At 32.3% G+C, this 19,901-nt stretch overlaps 1 protein-coding gene across 2 annotated transcripts in view; it reads right to left on the reverse strand.

Moving 5' to 3' along the window:
* Window positions 1-19,901, reverse strand: part of LOC129963564 (microsomal triglyceride transfer protein large subunit-like) — a 68,076-nt gene that overhangs the window by 44,844 nt on the left and 3,331 nt on the right. For both annotated transcript variants that reach the window (XM_056078028.1, XM_056078034.1), the window contains exon 2: window positions 11,742-11,926. In XM_056078028.1, the coding sequence (XP_055934003.1) occupies window positions 11,742-11,926 (185 nt within the window). The remainder of the gene's footprint in view (window positions 1-11,741; window positions 11,927-19,901) is intronic.

Here is a 19,901-nt window from a genome sequence, read left to right on the forward strand (position 1 = left end):
ATAGAATAATTTTTCAGAATTAAATATATAATCCTGGCTTTTCTTTTATTTTCGTTGGGTCGGGTATCAAAAGGATTTTAACTTTATTGATTCAGGCTTTTGGACTATACAATCATCCACGACATCAGATATCATTTCAGTTACTGAGCGTACATTTAAACTTACTTTTATGCAATGATAAGTCTAATTTTCAGTAAAAGTACACATTTAAGACAGACTGGGGTAAGTTATATGGATCGAATTTTGATTTAAAAAACTTTGAAAATATTTACGTCACAGCAATCTTCAATATTGATGCAAAAAGTAATTCGAATTACATTTATTTAAGATAAGTTAGTGATTATTTCATATTTATTTCATTATCTGAATAATAACTCTATATGACTCATTCGATCATCTTTTGGTCTTTGAGTTGATTTACTGATGCCAATTCAATGCCGATAAAAAATGCCGATTTCGAATCGAAGTAGCCATATTAAATAATAAACCTCAACATTGATTTTAAACACGTTTGTGAAAAGCGCTAAAATCGTGTTTACTGGCTTCCTTTCTTTCTTTACAAACGTTTTATAACTTCTATAGTTGAAGGTGAACTCACCTAGTAGAACAATGAGTCGATTTTTTTAGTTCCAATAGAGTTAAGGGAACAGTGGACTTTGAAATAAGCAAAAATAGACGGAAACATGAAATTTTATTTTTATCGCTTCATCATTAAAATATGTATTTCTCTTCAACTAAAATAGTGCTATAAAATGTATTTTTAAATAAAATAAGTATTTTAAAGGTTCAGAGGGAAAAAAAGTACATCTTTAAGACTTTACTCAAAATGATATTGCAATTAGATGTAAAGATTTTTGAAATGTTCCAGGTGTCTTAATTTTTGAAGAAATTAAATGAAATTGATAGTAAAGATTCCTGTTAAACATTAAAAAAAACAGGGTATGTATTTTATATTTCAATTTTTTTTAGATATTTAAAAGTTGATTTTCGTTCAGAAAAACATAAAATTCCTATAAAAATTCAGAGCGTATGCATAAAATATTTCTAAAAAATTAGCATTTATTTGGAATAAAAAAAATTATACATAGTTTTTTTTCAAATAAATTTATATTTTATAATAAGAAAAAAAAATAATAGAAAAAAAAACTAAAAATTAAGTTTCCTGGAATATGGTGATGATGACGATAATGTCATGTCCTCGTTACCACGGAAAGGGGGGTGTAGTAGCTTCCGAGGGTAAAGATCCCTCTGCACCCGTGGGCAGAAGTCTGACTTCTAGCTCATATGAAGATGAAGCTCACACATTCGCTAGCACGACCCCTTTTTACAGGGGGCACATTCACACACCTCACAGATAGAACACAGATAAAGAACAACCATACCCGAACCGGGATTCGAACCCGGGACGCCCTGGTCACGGTGAAGATGCGCTACTCCTATGCAAGGGCGCCGGCCCTGGAAGATGGTGAAATTTTTAAAAGAATATATAGCTTTCAATTTTTTTAAATATTTCGTTTTAAAAAGTTTAGTGATGAAATTTGATGAATTTATATTTTAATACATATGCATAAGAATTTCATAACCTTAAATGAATAATTCGCAAAAGTGCCGTTTAGAGTCCACCGCCCCCTTAATCCACCATAGATGGAGAGAGGTCGGAGGATCTCTGATGTGTTCCAAAAATTCGCCGAAGGTTTGGAATTTTCAATCCTGTTCACTAACCTATTTTTTTTTTTTTTTTTTTTTTTTTTTTAACTAACACATTTGAAAACGCAGTCCAAAAATGGATACCTTCGAATACTTAGTTTAAGAAACAAACACATATTTGAATTAATAAATAATAAAGTGGTATGATAATATTAAATATCCTTTTTTAACCAAATACATTTTTAATGCTTAAAAATGATCGATGACCCAAATTGCACTTTACTAAATGCAAAGTATCATTTCACTTCTCAAGTCCTTTATTTGATCTTCTTAAACATAAAGTGTTTGAAATATAAATGGAATATCAATTTCAAATCGTGCTTAGCAAAAACTGATTATATTTACTGCAATCTCCTGTCATTTTAATACGTGTATCGGTTATTATTAATACTAACCGGTCATTATTAATAATAACCTCTTCTTTAGGTCAAAGTGAGAAATAGCGCATTTTTACCGGCTATTATTAATAATTCTCGATGAAGTTTGGCCACTGTGAATAAATGGTTTATATAGGACTGGGACAGGGGTGTGCCTCTTTATATATTTTTTAAAACTTGGTATGAAGTTTTTCTATGATATTTTTTCTAACTTCTTTTCCTTTATTTCATAATTAATTAGTCTCGCCTTTTTTTTGGGGGGGGATGGGGGGGGATAAGTCATTGAACAATGTCAATATCTATCTGTTAAAGGGGGGGGGAGAGATTTTGAAGCATTAAAAAAAGGATGGATTTAATGTAGGGTATAGTAGATTATAATTTTTTTGGGGAGAGGGATCAATCAATGTACCCTCTAATTTTTTTCGTAGGTACTAGGGACCCTGGATTTTAGAGGTCCATGGTACAAAGGTGCCTAAATCCCAAGAAGATTTGGGGGTGGCGGCTGACTCTCCTCCAACCCTTACTATTTCAATTGTAATGATCTTACATTTTGCTTTAAACTCTTTCATCATTCAGTTTCGCCCTCCATGACCTACTGCAATATGAATCTCATGGATTACTTGAAAATTCTCCTCCAAACAAGTATAATAAACAATCGATTCTTTTTCGTTTTGCACTGAAAAAATGAGTTTTTCAACAATATCATATCTCGATATTCGTTGATAATATTCTGATGTTTTGGTACAAGTCTTCTCTTTGCTTTCCTTAACTTTTGCGAAAAAACGAATTATATTCTTCTCTTGTAAATAACTTATGGTTTTTTCCCCCTTTTTTTATTTGAGAATGTTTAAATGATTGTTTAAACGTGACTTTATGACTTCTAAATCGTCATCCATTGTGTCGTAGTAATATTTGTTATAATAACTAATAGAATTTGTGAGAAACAATAACATAAACGCCAAAAACTGACAACGGAAGAATCGGGAGCCTAACTTGCAAAATAAATAATCAACTGATATTGTCTAGTTGTTGCCAATACAAAAAGAACGAAAAACTGACATTGACCAAACTTTATTGGTTATTATTAATAATGACCAATAAATTATCCACGTTAATTCACTCACTTGGTTATTATTAATATTATTGGTTATTATTAAATTAATTATAATTGGTTATTATTTATTGGTGATATAATTGGTTATTATTAAAATTATTTTGAAATTGGAACTAAAATTAAAGAATTAACAAAATTTAGAATAAATTTAAATTCTACAAATTTAACAACTGATAACTTGTTAAGAAATCTTGTTTATAACCGTGTCAGCAATTGGAAATTTAATTATTAGAAAGCAAATCCGAATGTTGAATTTTCTATCATTACTGAAATAATTTACGCCTCGAGGCTGATGCAATAAATTCATTTCCCGCAAGAATGGCTTCTAGAATTGTGGATTTCCAGTTTCACGCAGCTTTTCATTCGTCATTTGGATATTGTTGGTAACTTGATTTGCGTCTGTCGGATGTTTATCAAAATTTGTTGTTCACTAATTTCCTGGGGCGTAGGTTCGTTAGGGCGCATTCAATGGACTCGCTCGCTCATTTTAATCTTCTCAGCCAGACGTGCTCACATAACCAGTGGAACATTTAGTATCTAGTTAGTTTTCTGGTAACAATATGGAGAACCTTCATAAATTAATCATTCTCAATTTAAAAAATGGAAATTATAAAAAAAATGAGCGTGAACGTGGTTTTAAAAAGTATGTAAAATTAATGTATATTAAGATACATCTTTCTAAAAAAGATTTATTTTCATACCAACAACGGAACCATTTTTAAATTCTTTTTAAATAGAAATTAAATAGCCTATTACATGGGTTGGAATCTTTATGTCATAAATAACCATTTTTAGAATTATATTTAATAACATATTGTTTAAGTCAGCATTTTTCAGTCATAAAATTTATATAATGTAAGAAATGACCACAGAAAAGTTTTTTGCCACAATATTGCATTGTAACCTTTAAAAAGTTGGTAATTAGTAATTGTTCTTGATGCAAATGTTTATTTTGAAGAACAGAAAAAGATAAATCAATTTATTTAAATCCAAGATAGTGTATTAAAGCATTTTATTCATTATTTATTATCGATGTAAAGTATGCTGAACACTATGTAACATATATAATAAATGTAATTTCAAACAATTCTATGAAGGAATTATTAAAGATCTAGATATAAGATGTCTTTAAATGAATAATATTTTAATGTTAACAACTTTTGAAACAATAAATAAAATTTCGTTTGTCTTAGTTCAGAATCACGAAATATCTTTCTGAAATCACATCTGTAGTAAATATTTTAGAAATTCGTAATTATATTTAATAATTATTTGTATTTAAAAGGAATATTTAGTTATGAAATTTTGAATTAATGCAAACAAACAAGCTTATTTGAATATTCATCAGATCTATCAAGAAAAGGATTTAAGAAATTTCGATATCAAATTCTATCTTTATAAATTTAGGAAAATTATAAAATTTTTGGGAAGTTACAAATAAATGAGTCGATATTAAACTATTGTGCTGGATATATGACATAGGAATAAGCTACGGAATTACCACTCTGTAATATAAAATTTTCAAGATAAAAAGGCTTCATATGTTCAAAATTTATTTTCTGCAAATAACATTTACTTAAAACATTCATTTAATTGGAATAAAAATGTCTTAAATTAGTTTTATTTACAAGAATCAATATCTTATTTAAAGAAATTACCAGATGTAGAAATAAGTATCGTCGTTGTTTAAATGGTTCCCTAAAACTCAACCAATTGACGTTCAGTAATTAAACATCTATTGCATTCAATTGTTTAACTAAAAGTGAATCATATTTTTATTCAGGGATTTAAGAAAAGAATGCTGGAACTTTTTAAGTTTACACTTAAATTCATATTTGATTTCAAGATATTTAAATTTATTATTGCAATTCATAAAAATGGCTCTAAATTCTTTTATTACAATTTATTACATGTATAGTTCGAATTGCATCAAAAATAAATTGAGTTTTCTTTCTTTTTTAGATTGTTCTACTTTTACTTCCAATAGGATCAAAATAATGAAAATTGTAAACATTTACCAGCAATTCGCTTATTTCGCCAATTAATTTTTTTTTATACTATGGCAAGTCAATTTTTTTAAATATAATAATCTTATATCTTCGATGTAAAAGAAATTTTTGTCATATCCTAATAATCCTTTTCTTTTTTCAGTCCTCAGTAACTAAAATTTAACCTCTGAGCTGACGAAAAATAAAAATTTGCATTATTTATCGAAAAAATAATATAAAAAATAAGAAGAAAAAGTGAAAGCGAATTTTCTATTTTTTAATGTAATATCTTTTAGTTCTTGAGTATGGGATTAAGACTCGAACTGTCATTTCAAAAACTTTTGCCGATAAGCTTTAAAAGTTCTTCGGGTAATTCGATATCGCTTAGGCTCAAATAGATAAGGATAAACATATTTACCCATTTTTACCCCCCTTAGAGATCGAATGTCTAATCATGCTTACGCGATAAGGGAGGAATATTTTTCCAACATTTTTATCTTCCTGTGTGAAAGAATATCTAAGTATTGATATTTTATCCAGGTTATTAATTTGTGTATTTATTAAGATATTAATGAACCACTTAACTGTTTTAATCTACAAGCACAAGTGTCAATCAATAGAGATTTTAGATTTTGATACACGATTTCAAAGATTATTTAAGTAAATTTATTAAGAATATAAAGTTAAATAGTTTCAGTCTAATCTTAATTGAGAAGTTTATTAATTCCTTATTTTCCAGTTTTAGTTTATTTTGTTTGTTTTATTCTATATGTTCGATTAACAGTACGAGGAAAGACTGCAGCGTATTTGATAAGCAGCGATATAGAAACCATTTTAATGTAAAAAATAGGGGGGGGGGGGTAAATTTTTTTCTCGTGACAATGGGGTTGATTTTTTAAACAACATACTTTAAAGCAAAAGTAGATAATATAAAAAAGTATGCCATCTGTCTAACTAGGAAAATTAGATAATGAATCCCAAGTTAGACTACCATTCCTTCAAACAATTAAAGTGATTTTTTTTTCTGAATCTCACCAGCACACATATCATGAATGCCAATATGACATTGTGTACAATATCGTTTCTTTCTCCTCCTTTCCCTACCCCCACCCCCCTCACACATACAAAACCACGGAGCCGTAATTTTTATCATTTTTCGGAAAAAAACATTTGATATCGTTAATGTCTTTTTTCTGCTTTGGTTTGTTCTATTTTCAATTTAAGAGAATCATTATGATTATTACTGCCTTTATTTCAAAATAATAGTTAAATCGATTTGAACAGTTTAATTTGGGCAAATGTTTGTGATCTTAATCTGAACCACTTTTAGAAAACGGCAAAAAAAAAATCCGTATCCTTAACTTTAAAATATTTAATAAAATTATTCTAATAAATTAAACCTAACTAGTTTCAGTTCTGTGAATATACAATTTAGTATGTCCTAAAATATTCGCCTGAAAGAATCAGCGATTACTGCTTTGTACAAGTTTAATATAAAGAACATATTCTTCATAACAATTCTTTCATTTTTGTGGAGACTTAAACACAATATTTGTAAAAATGTTTTGTAACCGTAGTCCCCTTTCAGTTGCCTGAAATGCTTTTAGCATTTCGTGTGAAAAAAAAAATTTTAATAATATATGTTTTAATAATATCTTTATAAAATAAAATTGCTTTTTATTTTATTTATTAAATAAAATAAATGCATTTGTTTCTCTAAAGTTGAGGTCCAATCAATCTCTTACTAACACTGTTGACAATTGAAGATTTTTTATATTTAGAATGCAAGAAAAATATAATCCTGAAGTTTTATTTAGAATCTAGACAAAACAGGTGTTAAAACAGGGATGCGTTTTTGTTTCATCTGTTGACAATTTGTTTGATTAACTTACTTTGTTTCCGAATTCAATTTTAATTCCTATAATAAAATCAAAAAATAAAACATAAATGCTATGACTGATAGACAGTTAATTATTAATAATTATACTTTTCGTTCAATAATATCGTTGCTATTTGGGGAATTTTTCCAGAATCACTTAAAAATCATTGTGTCTAAGGATTTTCCGCTTATACAATCGGATTGATCATTTTTAAAAATAGCTTTTCAGAACGCCTGATTGTTTGTTTTATTGGCACAAGAGCCAGAAGAGGCTATACTGCGTCAGAACACTTGAAGGCTGACTATATGACTTAAAAGGTATAAACTCTGCCAGACATCACTGATTCTGTCTCAAAAAATTATAAAATTTTTAACCAATAGAAAGATCTGCTGCATTATTAAACAGAAGAATAAACATTTAATGGATATTTATCCTTCTGTTATATTCTTAATACTTTTGTATTCCTCGAAGGCCAGAGCACTGTATTCTTTAGGCTTAAATTTATGTAGTTTTCACTATATAGCAATGCGAGAACAAACATTTTATCGTTTTAAGGGATATATGAAGACATTTTTATTGCAGTTGTCCTTATAATTCCTTTTTTTCTAATTTTTATCCCCCTTAGCGATTAAAATTATCAACCACAATATTTTTATATATATTTTATATATATCAACCAATATATTTTATTATTTTATTAATATATATGGTTTATTATTTATAATAAACCATAATATATTTAACTGTGTAACAATATCCTACAATATAGTTATATTGTTACAAATCTGTAATTTTGCTACCCGGCCCGAATAGTGTCATCGTAATTAAGACAATTGTACGATCTGTCCTGTGCATGTTGAGTGGGTGCCGCGTCAATAACCTCGGAGCTTGGCGACAAATTTGGCGAGCATTTGGCGACTTGGTGTTGAATTTGGCGAGTTTGGCGACTAAATGGATAATACCAGAAAGTTCGAGAAGTTTCATGATCCATCCAGTAATAACAGAGAAACACCCAGGTACGCCCTGATTGGTCTGCAGTTTCTAGCCCCGCCTCCCGGAACTAGAAAAGACGAGCACTCTGAAGCTGCGGGGAAGAAGTCGTGTGTATAGTCAGAGGCGGTGTGTGGTAAGAGTCGGAGTCGCCGACACGTAGAGAAACTGGAGGATTAGACAGCAAGAAAGCTGCTGAACTATAGCAATTAAATGTGCTGCGTCATTACGATTTATTGGCGGTATTTTGTAGTAGAAGAAAAAATTTTGTAACATTTGGTGTCAGAAGTGGGATTAGTTGGACTTTCCTGTGTATGTCTGAAACCAGAAAAATGGATGAAAAATTCGCATTGTTACTTGCCATGATGGCAGAGTTAAAGAAAGGACAAGAGGAATTTAAAGCCGGATATGAAGAAATAAAGAATAAATTAAAGAAAGACATTTTGGAAGATGAAGGAAACAGCGAAAGCCGAGTGAAAGAAGAAAAGATTGAAGATCGAATGGAGACCGTTGTCACCGAAAAGGAGCCTGGCGAACTTGAGGATGAACTGGAGTTCAACAAGGAGAGGCATGAACAGGGAGACTGTCAAATACCTGCAGAGCTGAAACAGGCTTCTCCGAACGAGTCTCCTGAAGTGGAATCGAAGGAGCAGACACTTGGGGATGGAGGAGATGAACTCTGTTTGGGACGGGTCTGTTAGTGGCGACCCGTGCTCGATGCCTATGGACGCAGGTGTTAAAGAGACCCTGTTTGGACTGGATTCCTTCCGAAGATTGACTGGGAAACCTCTTTGCAAGCCTCTTAGTAGCTCCTTGCAGAGTGATATGGATGAAGATTACGTGCCTGGTATCGCTGATCCCTGTAGTCTCGGCCTCGATCTCCTTAAAGAATTCAACCTTGTGGTGGATTTGCATAGGAGTGCGATGCAAAAAGGAGCCAACGAATCTTCTGTGCATCCGGATCAGTTATGTCATCGCCGAGGAACCCTTCCCGCAAAGGCAGATGTCCTCTTCAAAAGATCCTGCGTGGAGACCTAAGGACAATTCTCGAGTGATGAGGATGAGCCGGGAATCGGTATTCCCGTGAAAGCTCTGCCGACGAAGGCGAATCCCTGGTTGTCAAGAAGACTCCGGAAGGCACTGTTTGACAATCCTGATATTCGGTTAACTCGACGGAAAAAGTTCAAAATGGAAAATGGATCAGCCTGGCTAGAATTCGTTCCGTAGAAATCTGCTGCGATACGGTGTTTGGCTCGATGGAACATCTTGAACTTCAAAAAGAGAAATCAAGTCTGGATGTATAATCCGAAGCGACGAAGAGGTCTGAGTCAAAAGCATTGAGAAGGTTTGGATGGATCGTTAGTCGCCGCCAAATTAGTGAATGATGTCATCTTCGAAAGTGCGGAAATCGCCAAAAGCATTATCATCATCACATCGTTCGAAAGCCTACGCCAGCTGTTGGATTGAAGTGGGACTGCTGTGACGTCAGTCTTTAAAGAGGGGAGCAATGTTACAAATCTGTAATTTTGCTACCCGGCCCGAATAGTGTCATCGTAAGTAAGACAATTGTACGATCTGTCCTGTGCATGTTGAGTGGGTGCCGCGTCAATAACCTCGGAGCTTGGCGACAAATTTGGCGAGCATTTGGCGACTTGGCGTTGAATTTGGCGAGTTTGGCGACTAAATGGATAATACCAGAAAGTTCGAGAAGTTTCATGATCCATCCAGTAATAACAGAGATACACCCAGGTACGCCCTGATTGGTCTGCAGTTTCTAGCCCCGCCTCCCGGAACTAGAAAAGACGAGCACTCTGAAGCTGCGGAAAAGAACCCCCCACCCTCACCCTAATATCAGACAATGAGTCCAATCACAATGAGTCCTGACACTCGTCATCTCCAAATTTCGTCGAAGACGGCCACGGCAAAGTATAGACAGCAAAGCACTGTGAAGTCTCTCCTTACCGGGGCTAGGCGCCTCGTCAACCCAACCATCAAGCTGCGGGGAAGAAGTCGTGTGTATAATCAGAGGCGGTGTGTGGTAAGAGTCGGAGTCGCCGACACGTAGAGAAACTGGAGGATTAGACAGCAAGAAAGCTGCTGAACTATAGCAATTAAATGTGCTGCGTCATTACAATTTATTTTCGGTATTTGTAGTAGAAAAAATTTTGTAACAATATGTATGCTATTATGAGTCCTTCATGGCGATGATATGTAGCAATTATGTCGATGGTACAGTTCAAAAGAATGTGTTGAAATTATGGATTTAGACTTTCTTTAAGGTATATACTAAAGAATGATGCGAAAAAGAATTTAGTTCTAAAAATTACGATTACAGTGAAAAAAATTGAGACATTTTCGAAAGGCATCTTCTTTTTAACTACTTTTTTTCTTTCCTATACTTTTTTTCTTATTAGAAAATAATCTTTATATTGAAAAATCAAAATCGCCAGAGAATTCTTTTTTCTGAAACTCTGCCATTTTTTGAACAGTAAATGGCAGAGATTGAGAAAAACAAATATGGGCAAAGAAAAACATTTCACTTGGTATTTTTTTTTCTTTTTTTTTCACGCCATTTTCATGCTTTTGCTTTTTTTTTTCTTAGTTTCTGCCTATTTTTAACATTTTTCGCTCTGCAGGTATTGTAGTAATGTCATTTTTCATTCTCTATTATGAGGATCACTTTCCAAGAAAAGGAAATAGTTGTAGCCAGATAATTTGAAATTTTATCCTCGTAATCAAAACTGAAGGAATTTAATATGCATTTTTATATTTTTAAATGCATACATTAAAATATACCTACAACAACAATGGATAACTTCAATATGTTTGCATTCACAATTTCAATCCTTTTCTTTGAGCAATATGATAATAAGGTTTGATTTTCCGGCAAAGATTTTTTTTAATAATTATCCTATATTTTTCATTCTCTTTATCTGATTACTTGAAATTTTTATTCAGCATCTTAAGTTGAGAGAAACCTGTTTGGATGATCCATAATAAAAATTACAATGAAATGCTTTGGATTGCAAACAACAGCGAATGTATGAACATTAATGGTAGTTCACAATGTATATTTTTTTTTCTGAAATTCCTTGATTATCCTTGAAACTTCTTGATAAAGAAAACTCACTACAATATTGTGTAATGGAAGAAGCAAACAATGAAACAAATTTTAAGCTTTGCCTGAAAATGAATACATTTTAAGACCAATACCTGAAAACTAAAAGTAGTAAATAATGCAAGTGCAAACCAAATTCGAACATTATTTTTAATACTAACCCTTTGAACTCGAAAAGATAATTCAATGAATAATTATTCACTTGTTCACCTGTTTATCACACACAAAAAAATAAATACAAGCAATTGCTTTAAGTTGAATTTCATTGGAAAATGAATCTGCATTTTAACATTCTGTAGGTATTTTTAACAATTAAAATTAAAAAATAAAGAAATAAAATGTCAAAATAATGTACCGTTTTGAATGGTGACAGAGAAGACATTCGAGTGCAAAGGTTTATATTATTACACAAGAAACGCTATGTCCACATAAGTAAAGAACCTGTAGTTTTCAAAAATAGTTTTTAAAAAGCTTGTATAAAATCTTTGAGTTCAATCGAACATTATCGCTTTTGGCACACAGCATTTACCAATTTTACTTTTAATAAAATGTTTTTAATTTACTCACCTCAATCTTTAACAGTTTTTTTAAATCATTTTGTGGACTTTTCCAGACGCCTGTTATATGGACATTTGCTTTCAGGCTGTGACCTACGGGAGACTCACTATCGAGTCCGCATTTTTCTGTCACTGCAACTGTCGTCTCATAAGAATACTTATTTGTGGTTCCGATTTCGAAGGTAGATCCCAATCCTGAGAGAAAAGAATTTTTCGGTATAATATTGAAGCTGCATCTTTATATGTTTGAATAAAAATTCTTGGCTTTTCTTAAACTTGTTAGCGTATTAAAATGGTACAAGAATGAGAGAGGACAGATAATTTCTACCAAAATAATTCAGAACTTCATCTGCAACAAATATATCAACATATAATTCAAGTTTAAGAATTCCAATTTAATGAATCTTAACCTTCGTCGAATTTATCTTCTGTCCATATGAAATCACTGGAAAAAAAGCATAAAAAAATACCTATTATCAATTGAGTTTGAAGAATATTACATTCACTGCCACAACTGAAGTCAAGCATTTGGTCCACTTATCAATTAGATGACCCCTTCTTTACTATCACTTAATTATAGTACAGAAATGATAATCTAATTAGGTAAAAAATGTGGTGCAATTACAAAGTGTGACCCAACGATGATGCACTTGGCAATGAACGTGTTAAAAGAAATTTATACTGATTTAATTAAGACTGAAAATCTTATTTTTAAGATAGTTATAAAATTTTACTTTGTCAACAAGAAATATTTGTTGAAGAATTTAAAGTGAAATCAAAACTACTAGGCGTATGAGAGCGTTCACTGCCTCGTGTCTCACTTGTGGCTCACACCCATTTTCTAACAGAACCTAACCATCTATCTATATTGATGACTATCTCTATAGTCAGGAGATTGCAAAGAAGTTGTTATTTAATTAAATGGGTAGAAAAATATCATGCTTGAGCCATGTCAGTAAAAGTGTTAAAATATATCGTCAGGCCGCTATAGCATGGCCAGAAATATTTGCATGCTTTCAAATGGACCTTAATTTATCAGAAAACACAATTTCGTTTGGAAACTCTGGAATTTCAGTTTCATTGATGTAGATTATTAATTGGTCCATCAGAAATACTTTCACTGTTTCAAGTAATATGATTTAATAAACTCTTTCCAAGTGTGTATTCGTTATCTTAATGGATCCGATTTAATTTATCATCCGCTTGAGCTTCATTCGCTTGAAGTCCACTGCAGAGTGTCGGTACAGCAACCATTTCGAAAGTTAAATCGAAAAATCGGACACATTTCAAAGATACTTTGCTGTGAATAATTTTCAAGTAAAGAAGTAGATACATATAGTGAAAGTAGCGACAGTGGGGAAGAAAATCTTTTGATTTAGAAAAGTAAAAAGGATTATTAAAAAGATAAAAGAACTACCTGATTTTGAAATAGTGATTGATCAAACTGACAGAGAAAAGGGAACATTTTAAAAGACATTGAAAACCTTTGTGCTCCTTACGATGAAATTTTTACAATGGTATCGCTCATGGTCTCAAACAAAACTCACTAGAATTTTTTTTAAATAATCGTTTGATGTATCTGTTTATTAAGCAGTCATTAAAATAATTTTCATTTAACATCTGTTTCATTTTCCGGCCTTAGAATATAAGTTTTCTTGATTTTTTTTCACAGAAATTCCACATTTTTTTGCTGAACGCGATTCTGTTGTGGTCGCAAAGCATTAATAATAAAAAAAAAATCTTTTGATTTAGTAAAGTGAAAAGTATTATTAAAAAGATAAAAGAACTATCTAATTTTGAAATAGATATTGCTTCTCTTTTTAACGTTTTATAACATTACCGATATAAATCGAAAGGAGAATTTGTTTCAATCTCTTGCACTTTTCTCGTTCTTCTGGATATTTTCACATATAAGATTAGAAATGCAAGCATTTCTCTTTTCCAGAGGATACATGAAAGTCAGCATATGAAATTATAAAAAAAGACCGCCGCGCAATTTTATAAAATAGAAAATTTCCAAGTACGTATATGTGCTTTAAACATAATTAGATACACAATATACAAGTAAGAATGCATATAACTTTTCTTATGTTACAGTTTTGCTCTCTTAAAGGAATATTGAACTATTCTTTCAAATATGCGCATGCCTTATTCATGTGTACGAACTATCCGGTTTGATTTGTCTTTATCACATGAAATAACAACCATTTCTAATGGCAGCAATGCTGAATCATGAATGGAATCGATCTGCTAAAAGACCAAAGTTTCACTGAATATTTTTTGTTAATTATACCTTCCTTTCTGATAAGAATGTACGCTTGCTGACATTAATCATTTCTCACCTTTTGACCTCTGCGAAATATTCCCGACCTGGACGGATTTTAATCTCATGATAATGCAAATATGCATGCCTTGCCAATCTCTGTGACAAATTTTCATGCCTTATTGGAAATACTAAAATGTTGATTAAATGCTGATTTCTGATTTTTGTATTTGCTGAAGACATTTTTATTGGCGCTTAGCTCCCAGAAGCACATAAAAGGGCCTTCCTTTCCTTGGAAGCTAAAGCAAGTAAGATGCATCTTGTTCATGAATCTTAGTAAAACTAATAAATATCATGTACCAGATTTAGTAATCCTTATTTTGAAATTGGAGATTGCAAGTTTGAAACTTTCGAAAGCTCCAAATACTTAAGCTCTGATATGAGCATATTGAACGACAAAACGCCAGAGGCTCGCAACAGAATCGCATCTGCAAACAGATGTATTTTAATATAAAATATTTACAATCTAATTTCATCAGCAAAAAAAACTCAAATGACTCAATTAAAAAATTTTGATTAGGCACGTTTTCACATACGCTGCTAAAACATGGGCAATGACCGAGAAAGATAAACAGACTGGCTATATTTCAAGGACGAATTTTAAGAAGCATATTTGGTGGATTTAAATGTTATAATTATAGGAAAAGGACGAACTCTTAAATGTACAAATTATTTAAAGAGACAGATTTGAATAAATTTATAACAGTTGTCGAATAAAGGGACATTTCTCTAACAAAGTATTTCTGCACTGTTCGTGAGCACATACCCTGTGCTCCTGTTTGCAAAAGATAAAAGATTCTACACAAGAAAAATAAGGAAACAGTTTTCTTGACTAGTCATCCATTTATTCACATCGAGCCACTCCTTACTTTTATTCAATTTCCAATAGGCAAGTCCTTATCACGGTTACGAACATTTCTTAAAGACAATAAAAATTATTTTCTTCCCAAACTACTAATTTCCCAAGAAACTCGCTGAGTTTCTGAATGATCGTTAAAATAAATTTTCCCTGCTTTTCCTCTCGAACTTCTGATCGCTCACACTCCACGTGAATGTCTACTCTTGACTGCCGAGCACACAAGAAATCTTTTCTGCATAACTTTCAAGACAACGGGAATGCGCTGCCATCTGGGGTTAGAAAGAGGAACTAATCCCGACAAAAATAGAGGATAAAATAAGCAAAGCAATATTGGATGACAATCGAGTCACTAAGAAGATCTATTTGGATAAATCATTTAATACACCAGAAAAAGAGGAACATCAAAACTTAGGTAGATTGATTTCCTGGAGAAAGACTAGAAATCTATAAGGTGGTAAGTTGGCAAACTTTGGTTAAGAACAGGAAGGCTTGGAATGGAAAGGAATTGTTTAGTTTTATTAACGTCCCGTTTTAAAGCAACACTAGGGCTATTTTGGGAGGGACCTCGTAATTTTGAAGGATGACGGGGACGGAATTTGTAGTTTACATGCCCTCTCCAAACTTCCACACCACACTAACTGGAGGACATGTGACCCCGATGGGTTTAACAGGCCCCAGACCGCTTACACGACGGTTTTTCGGTTGAATCGGGGCTTGAACCGGAAACCCACCGGTTCCAAAGCCGAGACATTACCACCAGGCCACCACGACCAGGAACGGAATGGAAATCTGTAAAAGACCAGGCCCTTTCGAAGCTGCAACGATAAAATCATTTCTTTCTTGAATATAATTAGTAGTAACACTTCCATTAATTTAAATGCAATTATGTAATGTAACATTTTATTCTGAACATTTTAAATATCTATAGTATTCATAATTTAATAAATGGGTAATATTATGTTAATTTTGCATTGTTTTTTGCAATAATCAAATTTTTGGAATTTTTTTTTTCCCCTCGTTTGTATTGTAACAAAACTTTTTTCTGACTTGGAATGGACTGAATGGCTCAGTGGAAGAATGCTATGAAGTAAAAGCGACAGTTCGCAAGTTCGCATCTGATTGCAGGCAAGTTGCTTAAAAATTGATTTGCTTTCTTTTGTTTCTCGTTTGTTCTAGAATGCTCTTATAATTCCTGTATCTTTCTAAATCTGGAAGATCCGAGTCATTTCGCCTTGTGGATAAAAACAGATGGAAGGTTTAGTTCCTTGAATAAAGTCTCGAGTTGAGATGAGCGAGTGTTGTGTTATCATTGATTTTAGTCAACCCTTTAAAGGGCCATTTTTTTCTAGTCATATTATGTTAAAATATTTTTAGGCTTGAAATTAGAATAAGAAAAGGGATTCATTTAGCTTATTAGATAAATTTAATTTGATTAATTAATTAATTAGGTTAATTAATAATTAAGTAACAGATCAAGACACATCATTTTGTGTAAGATAAAGATCTGAAGCCTCTAAGTTTCTGTCTTTCTAAAAAAAATTGTCAGAACTGATGCCAACCTACATAAATTCATACAAAGATTGATAAATTTGGTGGGAAGCATACTTCCCACGGCCCTAGAAAGGAATAACACACGGTTCGTCAACGCGACCGTATTACAATATAAGAATACATTTATAAGTAGTAGTAGTAGTTTCTCATACAGTTTTAAATGCCTTGCGGCCTCAGAATTGAGAAGACAAGTATGAAATTAAAAATCATTTTTTGATTTATTCTTCAATGTCAAAAAACAAAATAATTGCGAACCCTGCATCGGCATATGCATTACAGATAGCAATCAATTATTCATAGTTTCATCCCGCCTAAAAAATAGTAAATCGGGGCTTTGCAAATTACTCAAATTTTGTGAAATAGTTTAATTGAAAGGAAGATGCCTGAAATTCTGAATTTATCTATAAGCATATATTTATTACTAAATTCATCTTAAAAATTATCTTTCTTATTTCAACCATCTTTTAACGATTTCATTCTTGGTGACTAATGCTTTAATTCAACGTTTCTCAACCTTTCAGTATTCGTGGCCCAGTTTTCAGTCATAATTTTCATCGCCCCTCCCCCCTCTTACAATAAAAAGTATACAACAATAATGTATATTGTGTATTTTGTATTATGTTTTTAAATTATTTTTAACTGCCAAAAAAAGAGTAAAAGCGTGTCAACATTGGTGAGAAACCACATCTGGCATTTTGCAAAGCGGGCAGTGAACAGACGAAGCGAATGAAAGCGGGGAAAATTTAAATATTATATTTGAAATGAAAGCCAAACAGGGAGATAACGTTAAAAGAATATAAAAGTAGAAAAATTCGTTAATGAAAGTTAACCTAGACGGGGTGAGCTAAATTTAGAAATGGGGAATACATTTTTCGAATAATAAAAGAAATAAAACAGAAGCATGACTAAACAAAAGAGAAAAAAATAAGTAATGTTTGTGGAAGAGAATCCACACGACCGATGCCGTCTCGAGCATGCGCACATGTTTTCTCACAAGAAGAAGGAAAATGTTCGATAAAAACAAGTTTCAATTCCAGCCAGTCTCATTCGAATCGATCCTTCTATCGCTATCGAATATATCGTGAATATGCATGTTATATATGTTTTCGTGTTAATTGCAATTCACCATATTAAATATTTACGGCAGCAGATTTATGCAGACTCATGGATAAATTTTTAAGCAGAAGTAAGCGAGCATTAGACGACAGTGAAGCATCAACAAGTACACAGACGAGCATGGTTCTGAAAATAAAATCAAGAAAATATTCTCAAGAATGCTTAAATTTTCGGTTTACCAGTACTGAAGTAAATAAAGAAGAAAGGCCCTTGTGTATCATTTGCTCAAAAATGTTGGCCGCAGGCAGCATGAAACCTAATAAACTTAAACGACATTTGGAAACGCTTCATAGTGAGTACGTCAACAACCCAGAGAATTCTTCAAATTGAAATTAAAATCATATAAAAAGCTAAAATCATTTTTTAAAGAAATTTTGTCTGTGAATAAAAAAGCTTTAATTGCATTTTACAAAGTTTCATATAAAATAGCTAGATGTAAAAAACCTCACACCATTGGTGAAAAGCTTATTTTGCCAGCAGCAATTGAGATTGTAGAAACTATGTTTGGAGATAATTTTTCAAAACAATTGCAGTCCGTACCTGTTTCAAATGGTACTGTTGTTCGTCGAATTGGTGATATAGCTGAAGATGTACAGTGTCAGCTTTTCTCGAAGTTGCAACTAATTGTTTTCAATACAGCTTGATGAAACAGCAGATAATAATAACGATGCTCATTTAATTGCCTATGTTCGATTTTGTGATAATATGTCAGTAGTAGAAGAACTCTTTTTTGCAAAACATAAAACTCAAAACAAAAGTCCTCGCATTATTTGCTATTTTAAAAATTTTATGAACTATTCAAACAAAGAATGAAAAAATTGCGTCGGAATATGCACTGATGGTGCTCGTTCAATGTCCGGAAGATTCCAAGAAATACAAGCACTTGTAAAACAAAAATCGCCTCAGTGCTTCTGGACACATTCCATGATCCACAGAGAAGCTTTGGCTTCGAAAGGAATGAGTCCTGGTCTGAATATTGTGTTAACTACGGTTGTAACCGTAGTAAATTATATAAAAATTAGCCCCCCTGAAATCGAGAATCTTTTCCGCACTTTGTAAAGACATGGGTTCAGTACATTCAGCTTTACTATTTTATTGCGAGGCAAGATGGTTATCACGTGGGAAATTTTTGCAACGTGTTTATGAATTAAGAGAAGAAATCGCCATTTTCCTAGAAGAAGGAAACAGACCGGAGACCGAGAATTTTCGCTATGGTTTATTTGTGATGAAATTGAGCTACTTGATCGATATACCAAATAGCTCAATTTCGATAAACTTGAATCTTCAACTCCAAGGAGCAAATACACATATGTTGGATACGAGTGATAAAGTCAATGCTTTTTGTGGAAAATTGGAATTGTGGAGCAGAAATTTAAAGCAAAGAAATCTAATGTTTGTAAATGTGGATGATTGTACTAAAATTTACAAGGCTGAAGAAGAACATGTAAAAGTTGCTTTTGTAACCACTGAAAATCATTTAGCCATGCTGGCAAAGAATTTTAAAAAGTATTTTCTTGCTAACGACAAACTAATAGCAAGTTACGAGTGAGTTAGGAATCCATTTCATGAGACTTCTGAAGGACTCAATTGATGAGGAAGAAAAATTCATAGACCTCACGACAAGTGGCGAAACTAGAAGACAATTTAGTAATAAATCACTATTTGAATTTTGGACAGGAGTAGAGGATGATTTTAATTGCACTAAAAACAAGGACATTTCGCATTCTATTACCATTTTCAACATCCTACCTTTGTGAAACTGGATTTTCTGCTGTTGCTACGTGGAGACAAAATATAAATATCCTCAGAACTGAGAGTGGCTATTTCTAATATTAAGCCTTCCTTCGAAAAACTTTGCTTTGCAAGACAGGCCCCAGAAAGTCACTAATAATTATTAAATTTGTTTAAATTTAGTATGTTTTGATTATGTAAGTTGTTTTACTTTCATAAGTTATTAAATATGTCGAAATGTATTTAGTTTTCTATGTGTATGTGTGCTTTCCTTTCAGTCAGTTAATCAATTTTTAAATATTTTCTCTTGGATATTCTCGCGCCCCTTTTCTAGTGTGCTCGCGCCCCCCTAGGGGGTGGTGCCCCCCACAGGTTGAGAATCGCTGCTTTAATTCAAGCTCTTACAGCTAATCCATGACAGAATATTTCAACTAACTCTAATCTCCCAAATTTAATTAGTATTTTTATTGAAAACGATGAATAATAAATAAAAGTTATAAAAAGTGTCGTCTGTGTACACACTTTTGAGCTTCGATAAGATATAAAACTATTTTGTAAAATAATAATTAGCCGGTATTCGTATTCTTCTG

Source organism: Argiope bruennichi, chromosome 1 (assembly GCF_947563725.1).
Source record: "Argiope bruennichi chromosome 1, qqArgBrue1.1, whole genome shotgun sequence".
NCBI lineage: Eukaryota > Metazoa > Arthropoda > Arachnida > Araneae > Araneidae > Argiope > Argiope bruennichi.